This window comes from Sinocyclocheilus rhinocerous, unplaced genomic scaffold, assembly GCF_001515625.1.
Source record: "Sinocyclocheilus rhinocerous isolate Xijiao unplaced genomic scaffold, SAMN03320098_v1.1 scaffold2307, whole genome shotgun sequence".
Taxonomy (NCBI): Eukaryota; Metazoa; Chordata; class Actinopteri; order Cypriniformes; family Cyprinidae; genus Sinocyclocheilus; species Sinocyclocheilus rhinocerous.
Genome location: NW_015642048.1, coordinates 148,274 through 159,914, shown reverse-complemented (window position 1 = coordinate 159,914; position 11,641 = coordinate 148,274). Strand labels below are relative to the sequence as shown.

At 38.8% G+C, this 11,641-nt stretch overlaps 1 protein-coding gene across 3 annotated transcripts; it reads left to right on the top strand.

Moving 5' to 3' along the window:
- Nucleotides 1-11: 11 nt before the first annotated feature.
- On the top strand, nt 12-10,929 carry LOC107755342 (calpain-1 catalytic subunit-like). Of its 3 annotated transcripts, none has more exons than XM_016572102.1 (23): nt 12-143; nt 1,077-1,102; nt 1,934-2,180; nt 3,196-3,265; nt 4,618-4,736; nt 5,470-5,603; nt 5,672-5,840; nt 5,949-6,032; nt 6,119-6,204; nt 6,289-6,363; nt 6,887-7,047; nt 7,131-7,300; nt 7,391-7,402; nt 7,808-8,019; nt 8,167-8,206; nt 8,328-8,390; nt 8,473-8,530; nt 8,615-8,679; nt 8,793-8,861; nt 8,957-9,035; nt 9,994-10,107; nt 10,197-10,255; nt 10,396-10,929. In XM_016572102.1, exons 3-23 carry the CDS (start codon nt 1,935-1,937, stop codon nt 10,420-10,422), a joined length of 2,112 nt encoding a protein of 703 aa, XP_016427588.1. In that variant the 5' UTR covers nt 12-143; nt 1,077-1,102; nt 1,934; the 3' UTR covers nt 10,423-10,929. The 3 variants fall into 3 exon arrangements, with proteins under 3 accessions (XP_016427588.1, XP_016427585.1, XP_016427587.1); XM_016572099.1 differs by having other exon boundaries at nt 8,325-8,390; XM_016572101.1 differs by lacking the exon at nt 1,077-1,102 and having other exon boundaries at nt 8,325-8,390.
- Nucleotides 10,930-11,641: the final 712 nt, after the last annotated feature.

The window sequence follows — 11,641 nt, the reverse complement described above, 5'->3', positions numbered from 1 at the left end:
CCCCTCCCCCGTGGGCGTGGCCGTGCACTGCGGTACCCTGCTTGTTGTGTCTCATCTGCACAGGATCCGTTCATCATTCTCTCTTTTCCGCTGTTTTAAAACGCACCAGCTGGGCTGATAACCATAGTGACAACTAAACGCTGGTAAGTTTAGCTTCACTTTTCCGTGTTAACTATCCGTCCGTTATGTGTCAAAGTGGGACACCTTCGCCCTATATTTCCAGCAACTGACATTTTAAATAGCTTATTTCTTACATTTCTAACGGTGCTTGTGAATCTGTCTTATTAATTTATAAGCAAAGCGACAACATTATACACACAATGCACATCAATTATTAATGCATTTAGGGCGTGCATCATACTTGCATTACATGTGTGTGTATGTGCGTGTATATAATACATTCAACAATATTACATTACTAGGTTTGTCTAGGTTGTGGTCATTTGAACAAAAATCAACTCAGACTAAATTAAATATTACAGTAATAGTACTATATAAAGCCGCATGAGTGAATATGTGCAGCTGTTTTTGAGGGTGTGTTTATTCATCATCTAAAACAAACACTAGAGTGCTGATGCTCAGTCTGGCCTATTGATTTCACATCACAAGTCAGCTGACATTTAGTATCAGAGGGCAATGTTGTGTTTACATACCACATTATCTACCCAATTGCAACTCAGAGAAATCCAGTTAAAACTGGTTAAAAGTTCATTATTTTGGTAAAAACCGTATTTGGAGAATATCCACTGTACTTTTTATACTATATATAAATGTGATTGACAGTTACGTGTATATTTACACACTTACATGATGCAGACAACAAAAAAGTACATGGTAATATTTTTCTTCTTCTTTTTTGGAGATATACCATGTTATAATAATAGTTTGAAGTACTTTGGACCGTCATATGATGAATACACTATGGAGTACCATGGTATTGCCATCTGTTAGCATCACTGTACCATATTTACATGCATATTGCAACAGAAACATGAAACATGAATGTTAGCAAATTAGCAATGAGCTGATTTCTCCTACTGTTCAATATATTTCTAAATGACCTTTTTCTCCTCAAGCTCGCGGCCCACACAAGGAACCTAAGGTATATTCACTCTCTTGTCTTTCTGTAGTTGCAGTTCCAGAAAGGAACGATAATGAACTAAATGTCCAATGCAAGCATTGTTATCTTAGCTGGGTCTATGTGGTTTTCTTTAGCTACCACTTAGAGAACTGCCCTCCATGGACATTATCCCTGAAATCATGGCTCATGTAAGAAATTAGGGTCTGGCAATGTTTTTTTTTTCTTTTCTGCAGAGATGATGGGTAACCATATTACAAGACAACATGGAATTAGTCAGTCATTAGTAAACCTCTCTCCAACCTCATTAGGGCGCTAATCGAGTGTCTGTTGTAGAGGGCATTTCTCTCAGCTAGCTGGACTAAAAGCTGCATGAATGCTGCTGCACTAATAATGGCAACGTGGCTGACCATAAGCAAGCATCATAAGCCTTTTAGCAGCAGCACTTTGCGCTAAATGCTCAGAGACATTGAACGCACGCTGTCGAATGATGGTGCTATTTCTGTGCTAGCTTCTAGTAACCAGTCTCCATCTGCCATGTGCACACACTTTGAGTCTTTTGTTTTGGTTTGGTGTAGCGGTTAAAGTTTGTAATCAGAAGGTTGCAGGTTCGATTCCCACAAGAAACCCAGGAGCTATAATCGTTTGAAGGGGTAGTTCTGTAATATTTTACTCTTTCTCATGTTGTTCCAAACCTGAATGACTTTCTTTTTTCTATGGAACGCAAACCAAGAAGTGTCCACTCTTTTCCATGTTACAAAAAGTGAATGGGATATGGGTTTGGAAATATATGGGATTTACTTTGGATTAAAGCATGTGTTTAAATGACTACTTCCTCATTTTGGTGCACTACAGTATGTATTCAGTTGGAGGAGTGTCGTCGCGTATTTACAAGGAACGCCTGCAGGCAGAAGGGATGGGGACCAATGACAATGCGGTCAAGTTCCTGAACCAGGACTACGAGGAGCTGAAGAGAGAGTGTCTGGAGAGCGGGAGGCTGTTTGAGGACCCCTGCTTCCCAGCCGTGCCTCAGTCACTGGGCTTCAAGGAGCTCGCGCCACACTCCTCCAAAACACACGGTGTGCAGTGGATAAGGCCCACTGTGAGTGTTGCAGAGCACGGCCTATACAAACAGCACACTTGCTACTGCATACAACTGCATAGTCAGTATTTTTGGCACATTTGAACACTTATTGATTGAGAGGGAGTGGGAGGACAACGATTGAGAAATTACGCAAGTTAGACTCGATCTCTCATTTCCCACATTAGAACTAAGACACAACAATGGGTTCTAACTACTAAGACAAGTCTCATGTTTTTATTTTTAGCACAACTTGACACCTTAATTGATTGGGAAGGAAAAGAGAGTACAGGAAATTAAATGGGAGGAACAAGATTGAGAAATTACATGAGCTAGACTCGAACTCTCATTTCCCATATGAGAACCAAGGTGTAACTTCTGGTGTTAATTACTGAGACAAGGTTCTTGCTTTCCTTTTTGACATTTTTTTCAATTGCATTGATTGTTAGAGTAGAGAAAGGCCAGGAAATGAAGTTGGAGGATCAAGATCGATAAATTACATGAGCTAGACGCTCATTTCTCACATGCAAACCAAGGCAAAACTACTAAGCCATGGCTTCAACAGTGTAGGTATCACATAAGTTAGAGTTAGGGTTAGTTTAGCTCTTAAAGAGTTAAATTAGGCCTACTTTCTAATTGAATGACAAAAATGAAATATATCCATCCTTCTTTAAAAAAATAAATTTTAGCAAAGTTTTGTTTATATATGCTGAAACATTTCATTCATTATTTAAACTGTATAATTTAATTTTATTGGACTCTGTATCCTTCTCAAAGCTCAAACAATATTTTCATAGCTTAATTGGCAGTATCTAACCTGTACAATATACCTGTATGTACTTAGACTACTTTGCATTTGACATAGAAAGAAATTGAATGAAAACGTCATCTCACAGATGTATGATACGTATGTTTAAAGATACAGTTGATGTGAAATCATGAAAGAAGTGTGTTGTTTTAGGTTGACAGGGACAGTAGCACGCTTTGGTTGAGGTGCTGCTCTTATGTGTTGTATTTGCTTGCGTAATGTTCACAGGAGCTGTCAAACAACCCTGAGTTCATAGTGGGCGGAGCCACACGTACAGATATTTGCCAGGGGGCCCTAGGTGAGTATGTACTGTATTAGCCTGGGTGTGTATGTTTGTGCATGCTTGCACACGTTAGCCCACTGAATGTCAGGAGCTTTATTTGTGCTTCAATGCAGTTTGGTTGATCCGGCAGCTTAAATCCAAGCAAAACAGAGTGTGTCTGTGAACTTCACACATACTGCTGTCAAACGTTGCCACACAAATGTAGAAACCTTAGACTTCCTTTTGAACGTGCCAGTTATGATACACACAGCATATAGACATACACACTGAGGTATTAGCATGGATGTCAACATAATGTAATTAATATAGATAGTCAGACAGATGGATAGATTTACAGATAGAAATAGATAGTCAGAAATACGGATGGATGGATGGACTGATAGACAGATGATTGGATAGATAGGTTAGGGATGTAACGATTAACCGCGAGTAGGGATATGCCGGTATCAAATTTTCATGTTGCGATTAATTGCTAATGCTTTTATAACAGTATACGGTATTATCACGATATTGAAATTAAGTTAAAAAAAGTGCTGTCATAATACAGTATAACAGGTTTAGTCAGATAGATGGATGCATGGACTTATAGATAGATAGATAGATAGATAGATTTTGTGTATATCACTGGATATCTATATCATCCAATCAGAAGCCAGAACTGGAACTACATGTTTTATTTTACTGCATACATTATATATTTTGGCTGTATGACCACTGGATTGATGAATGAACTAATGGCAAATCCCTCTTAGTCAAAATATGATTCATAACACCTCTATGATCACAATTTGAAGTGTTTTCTGTTGCTGTTAAGAGGAAATGTGTGTTGGGGGGCAGATGAGTGTGTGTGTGTGTGTGTGTGCGTGCGTGTGTGTGTGTGTTTCCTGGCTGGTGGGGAGTGGTTAAACATGATGCCTGAGTGGTGAGTCACACAGACAAGGGTGGAGCATTAGAGAACTCTGGGATCGCTGGCTGCACAAGCCACAGCTCATGGTGTGTGTGTGAGAGAGAGAGAGAGAGAGGGTGTGCACTTATGAGTGCCAAACAAAATGTGTGTTTGTGCAGCAAACACTGGGTGGAGGAGGATGGCGAAGCTTATCACAGATATGCATTTTACCTCTCATTTAGCACACAGAAAACCTCATGACGTGGTTCAAGCCTCCGCAGCCAAAGGGGTTTGGCTTTGACAAGGGTGTTTGAGATAAAGCAGCTTTCATCCAGAGTAAATGTACAGTATTGAAACTGTGCTGTTATCTCGTTGTACAAGCACATTCTCCACCCCCTTTTTGGCTGTGGGTGGAGGGCTCCCCCTAATGGGGCATTGTGGTACATACAAACATTTACCATGATAATTTTTCTCCACTCAGGTGACTGTTGGCTGTTAGCTGCCATCGCATCCCTGACTTTAAACGACAGGCTGCTTCACAGAGTTGTTCCTCATGGACAAAGCTTTACGGACGAGTATGCCGGCATCTTCCATTTCCAGGTGCACAGCCGACTGTTAATGAATGACAGACATGGAGAACACACATTAGCAGACACAATACAAATACAAAGTTCTTAAACTTCTGCCTTTCATTCTTTATTTTGATCATTTACTATTTTAATATTTTTTTATCAACATGTTAGAGCTATAAAAAAAAAATTTGTTATTAAAGGAGTAGTTCACCCCAAAATAAAGATTTGTTGAAAATGTACTCACCATCAGGTCATCCAAGATGTAGATGAGTTTGTTTCTTCATTAGAACAGATTTGGAGAAATGTAGCATTAGATCACTTGCTCACCAATGGATCCTCTGCAGTGAATGGGTGCCGTCAGAATGAGAGTCCAAACAGCTGATTAAAACATCACAATAATCTACATAACTCCAATCCATCAATTAACTTCTAGCGAAGTGAAAAGCTGCGTGTTTGTAAAGAAATGTATCATTAGGACATTCTAACTTCAAACCATTGCTTTCGGCTGGACTTTATCAGCTGTTTGGACTCACATTTTGACCCATTCACTGCAGTGGATTTATTGGTGAGCAAGCAATGTAATGTTAAATTTCTCCAAATATGTTCCATTGACGAAAGATAGATGACGGATGGGTGTGGATCTTGGATGGTCTGACGGTGAGTCATTTTTCAGCTAATTTTAGTTTTTGGGTGAACTTAATATACATATATTTTTATCACAACATTTGTTTTACTAATATGTTTTTTCCCATGTTCCGCAGTTCTGGCAGTTTGGCGAGTGGGTGGACGTTGTGATCGATGACCGTTTGCCTGTGAAGGATAAAGAGCTGATGTTTGTTCACTCAGCAGAGGGAAATGAGTTTTGGAGCGCCTTGCTGGAAAAAGCCTATGCCAAGTGAGTCTCTTCCTCTCTTTTGCATATGACAGTCATAGGGTCCATAACATGTGCGTATGTGCCTGTAGGCTGAATGGCTCATATGAAGCTCTGTCAGGAGGGTCCACCACTGAAGGTTTTGAGGACTTCACGGGTGGGGTGGCCGAGATGTACGAGCTGCGTACAGCTCCCAAAGACTTGCCCCGCGTCATTGCCAAAGCCTTGGAGAGAGGCTCACTGTTGGGCTGCTCTATTGATGTGAGTACCCACAGTGCCTACTACAGGCCTGGAGACACAATGCAGCATTTATGGATCCATTTACTAATTTTTTTTTGTGTGTGTAATTTGAGTGTATTTGTCTGGTAGATCACCAGTGCCTTTGATATGGAGGCTGTAACCTTTAAGAAGCTGGTGAAGGGGCATGCGTACTCCGTCACGGGTCTCAGAGAGGTCAGGATCACCTCTAAAATGTATCTTGAGCTCATTAGTTTACCATTATAACGATTTGCATCAGACCCTTGCTGTTTTAATTTTAGGTGAATTTCCGTGGCAGCAGAGAGAGGCTGATCCGCATCCGAAACCCTTGGGGGCAAGTTGAATGGACAGGGGCTTGGAGTGACAAGTGAGTCAACCAATCAGAATGCATTCAGATATACTTGCTCATACAGGACTTGCTCATAGTGTAACACTTACACTTCGTTTCCAGTTCTTCTGAGTGGAATGGGATTGATCCAGCAGAGAGAGAGGAAATGAACAACCACATGGAGGATGGCGAGTTCTGGTAAATCTCCACAGAAACTGGATATTCATGGTTCTCACACCTTTAACTATGCACTCTGTATTAGGGCTGAGAGCCAGTCCCAAAAAGAATCAAAGATATTGGCAATTGAGAGTCGACTCCAAAGCTTTGGATTCCCCTGCATGAACTGAAGTGTCTATTACCTTGATTACCAAACTACTACACATCCCAGAAGAGCTGCGACTGCTAAACATGAGGATTTTTATTTATCCCAATCACTTAAAATCTTTGGTTCTGTTCACAAAAATGACTTGTTTGGATTCATTCACTGATTCAATCAGTGACTCTTTCTGTAGGTTTAATCATCATGGGGTTTTTGAGTTTTGTGAGTCTTTTAGTCATTTATAGTGTAAAATTGTATAAGATTTGCTGGAATCAGTTCTTGGAATCAACTCCTTCAGATTCAAAAATTCAGAAGTTGAACAGCCCTACTCTATACGCTAAATTGTCATCTCTATTTCCCTTCACATCATTTTACTGACGCTCTGTTCTCTGGCCACTTCAGGATGTCATTTCAGGAGTTCAAACGTCAGTTTTCTCGTCTGGAGATCTGTAACCTCACGCCAGACGCTCTGAGTGAAGATTCTCAAAATTTCTGGAACACGATTAAATTTAACGGCACCTGGAGGAGAGGAAGTACAGCAGGGGGCTGCAGGAACCACCCCAGTGAGATCAGTTCACACAATCCCAATGAAACGTATGCATCAGCTGAGACATACTGCATTACACACTTGTCTTTTTTTCGTCAGATACATTCTGGATAAACCCTCAATATAAGATCACGCTGCTGGAGGAAGATGATGATCCTGAGGATGATGAGGTGGCCTGCAGCTTCCTGGTGGCCTTGATGCAGAAGGACAGGCGACGTTACCGCAAGCAAGGGCAGGACATGCACACCATTGGCTTCACTTTATATGAGGTTGGAGGACAAAGGCTGAGATACAACAGTCACATACTTTGATAAATATCATTATTTTCACTAATCTTGTCTTTTATTCCTGTTTTTTAGGTCCCAGAAGAGGTATGGAATCTTTTCAGTATTAACGGAATTTAAGGTGAAGTGTGTAATTTTTTGAATGTTAAAATACTTGCTTGTAATATGCAGAGATTTAAATTATGCCGTTTGTTGGTTGATTTTCTCTAAATGTATAAAGACTGTGTCTCTGTGGTGTTTTCAAAACATTCCTCTGAGTTTTTCGCCAACCCAGCATAGCAACAGTGGCTTAACCAATAGCATGAGGTTGGGGCGGAGCTCTCTGTTTGATTGACCAATGACAGACAGGGAAGTGTTCAGGAAACCTGTTCGAAAACAATTATTTTTTCAAATCTACACAGAAATTACACACTTCACCTCTAAAGTACATTCAATTTCTAATTGTTTTGAACAACCTGTGATATAGACTCATTCATTTCTTCTGTTTCTTAGTTTCGTGGTTCCCAGAGCGTTCACCTCAAGAAGGACTTTTTCTTGCGTCAGTCATCCCGCGCTCGCTCAGAAACCTTCATTAACCTGCGGGAAGTCAGCACACGACTGAAGCTGCCACCTGGCGAGTATCTCATAGTCCCTTCCACTTTTGAGCCTGGAAAAGAGGCCGATTTTGTCCTGCGAGTCTTCACTGAGAAACAGTCAGAAACTCAGTAAGTGACTGGACTAAAACAACAGTGGTACAAAAATATTTCTATGTAAATATTTTTTTTATTTTTTTGACTAGCTTATATGTTGTTTTTTTTATTGTGCAGCATCACTTTAATATAAAAAGTTTTTTTTTTCTGTCTTTTTTTTAGAGAAATGGATGATGAGATTTCATTTAACCTGGAAGATGAAGTAAGGACTTTTCTGTTATTTAAATAAAACACTCAAATAATCTTAGCTACCACATAGCTAGCTCTGACCTGAAAACCACCAACAAAACACACACTGCTCACATTTTCTTCTTCCACAGGAGGAGGTTTCAGAGGAGGACATGGAAGACTCTTTTAAAAAACTGTTTGCGCAGCTGTCTGGAGAGGTGTGTTACTGTTCTATCTGTGCTTTTCATTAATAACATTGTGTATTCCATTAGATTAAACTGGATCTAAACTCTCTTGTAGGACATGGAGATTTCAGTTCATGAGCTCAGGACCATTCTGAACCGAGTGGTTGGCAAACGTAAGCTCGGCTGACACTTTTAAGTGTTCATGTCTGGTCTGTCTGTGTACTTGAGAAATGCCTCCGCTCTTCTGTGTTCTTCAGACAGGGACTTGAAGACAGATGGGTTCAGTTTGGAGTCGTGTAGGTGCATGGTCAGCCTGATGGATGTATCCTTCGATTGTAAAATGCTAAGCAACTTTTGCTTATCTAATAGTGTGTATATTTCATCTGATTATTGAGCCTTTGGTTGATTTTGTTGGCCTTGACTGATCAAACTCAGAAAGATGGCAGTGCACGACTGGGAATTGTGGAGTTCCAGATTCTATGGAATAAAATCAGGAAGTGGCTGGTGAGAAACTGACTGGTGCATCACTCATCACGTAACCTTCCCTACATCATGTGAATAGTACGGTAGCAACTCAAACTCATTTTTTTCATTTGCAGGGCATTTTTAGACAGTTTGATCTGGATAAATCTGGCACAATGAGCTCATATGAAATGCGCCTCGCCGTGGAGTCAGCTGGTAATAGTTTTTAATGTTCATCTTGTGAAAATCTTTGACCATGATATCTTGTTGTTTAATAGAGATTAAGGAGGAGTATCGATCCAGATTTGATTCAAATCTGATTCTAAATCATTTTGATTAATTTGGTATGTTTTGGTTTACTTGTGCGTGGTTTTTGGAAATCAAGGCTGTATGTTTTGATTAACTAAGAAGAACCAGTTCATAAGAGTAATACCTTTAGGAATCAGACTTCACTGAATATGATTTCTATGTTTTAAAAAACGGTTCATAAGGATCGTTTGTTTGTGAATCAGGCTACACTGGTCACGCTTTATGTTTTTGATTCACTGAGAGTGATTCGTTTGTGAATCGCACATTGGTGGTGCTGTGTGTTTTTGAATCACTGAAGTGAACCGGCTCATATTACTCATAATACTAATGTTTTCACACCGCCACTGACAATAGGCAATGATCAGTGACCGATTTTAGGATTTCAAATTAAGTTTGCGTTTAATCTAGCGATGGGAGAACTAAACGAAGCTTTGAATCAATTGAACCAACTGCTTTGCAAAATGATTCACTATTTTGAAGCGCTCGAAATACCACACGCTGGTGACACCTGCTGGTCTAAACTGTTTAAATGCAACAAAAACTCGGCCAAAACATGAATAAAACAGCTTTTTCAAACACACTGCAGTTGTTTTATTTAAAGTATAAGCTATTAAATGCAATTATGAATCACCTAATGCCATTAAATATGGAGTGTCTGTATAATATGTGTTCTTTTTGTTAATTTTCAGGGCTTGTTCAATGGAGAGCTTGGCTCTACAGGCTAATAAGAGACTAAACTACTACTTTTCCTTTAAATTATAAATTCGTAGCATTAAAAATGTCTACAAATTTATAAAACTGATCTGAGATTGGTAGTTTAATTCAAAATCAAAGCCTTAAAATGATGCCTATTCTTTGTCTGCAGGCTTTAAACTCAATAACAAGCTACATCAAATAATTGTGGCACGATATTCTGATGGAGATACGATTGACTTCGACAATTTTGTCTGTTGCCTGGTCAAACTGGAGGCCATGTTCAGTACGTCATTTGCACATCTAATTCTTGTTTTTGCAAAATTTGCTAATGTTTCACTACAACGACTCATTAAATGTGTCATTATTTAACAGGGACTTTTAGAGAACTGGACAAAGAGGGCTCAGGCGTCGCAGAGCTCAATGTTAGTGAGGTGGGTCGTTTCTTACCTTCTGTTCACCTGTACTTTTCAAAATGGTGGAATGTTAAATTAGTAATGCGTTTAAACTTAATATGGTATATTTTCTCAAGAAAAGGGAATGAAATAATTAGCTCTTTTGCTCTCTCTTACAGTGGCTGTACCTGACCATGTGTGGTTGATGTGTGAAGATCATATCGTTCTGGACTAGAAGGGACATCTTTTAGCTTTAAGCCATTACACCCAAAATGCCTGAGCAATACAGTACATACTGCCTTAAAACACATCCAAACTAACCATCACATGATCCTATGGCACTATATGCTTTTTGATTAAAAAAATGGATATCCTCATTATGCAAGATGCGTTTATCAATTATGAACCACTAAATGTTAACAGAAAAATATATTGCAGCATTTCAGAGAGCAACTTAACATAGCTTTATGATTAAGTGCATGCCACTAACCTCATGCTGTAGGTTATTTTACTGTACCTCGCATATGTAGCTTAACTTAGCATTTGAAGTTTGCACCGTTAAGGCCTTGATATTTAAAGATATGTCATTTTTATTTGATCTTGTCAGTGTATAATTTTGATAGCATTTGTGGTCACTGTGAAGCGCTGTGCAGTTATTTATATAAAAAATAACTTAAGTTCTTATAGGATAATCAGGGAATTGTGCTACACTAGATCTTTTTATTTTATGCGGCTGCTTAATTTAGGGAAGTGAAAATAAAGGATAAATATAACTTCTTGGTATGTTATGGCTTTTCAATGGCTGATGAATTACATTCCCCCCTGCAATTCTGAGTTTAAATCTCCTAATTCAGACCTTTTTTCTCACAATTCCAAGATTTTTAAAATATATATATATATATATATATATATATACACACACGCACACACAAAAGTGTGGGATCGGTAAGATTTTTAATGTTTTTTAATGGAGTCTCTTGTGCTCATCAAGGCTGTATCTATTTGATCAAATATACAGAAAAAAAATGTAATATTGTGAGATATTATTTAAATTTCTAATACTGGTTTCTGTTTTATTACACTTTAAAATATAATTTATTTCTGTGATCGAAGCTAAATTTTCAGCATCATTACTCCAGTCTTCAGTGTCACATGATCTTCAGAAATCATTCTAATATGCTGATTTAAGATCTCAGAATTTAGGGGAAAAAGTCATAATTGTGAGAAAGTCATAATTCTGAATTTCTATCTCCTAATTCTGACTTCTTTTTTTAAAATTGTTTTCATACAAGTTATTTATTTCGTATTTTCTTTAACCCCGTGGCGGGAACGAGCTTCCATAGTGTGTGTGTGCGCATAAATACAAATATTTCTCATGTATATGTTCCCTATTATACATTCCATTAAAATACATTATATATATAT

Coding starts and splice junctions, on each gene's coding strand:
- LOC107755342 (XM_016572101.1), top strand. CDS start 1,935: ATGTATTCAGTTGGAGGAGTGTCGTCGCGTATTTACAAGGAACGCCTG. Junction 4,737..5,469: donor CCGGCATCTTCCATTTCCAG/GTGCACAGCCGA, acceptor CATGTTCCGCAG/TTCTGGCAGTTTGGCGAGTG. Junction 6,364..6,886: donor ATGGAGGATGGCGAGTTCTG/GTAAATCTCCAC, acceptor TGGCCACTTCAG/GATGTCATTTCAGGAGTTCA.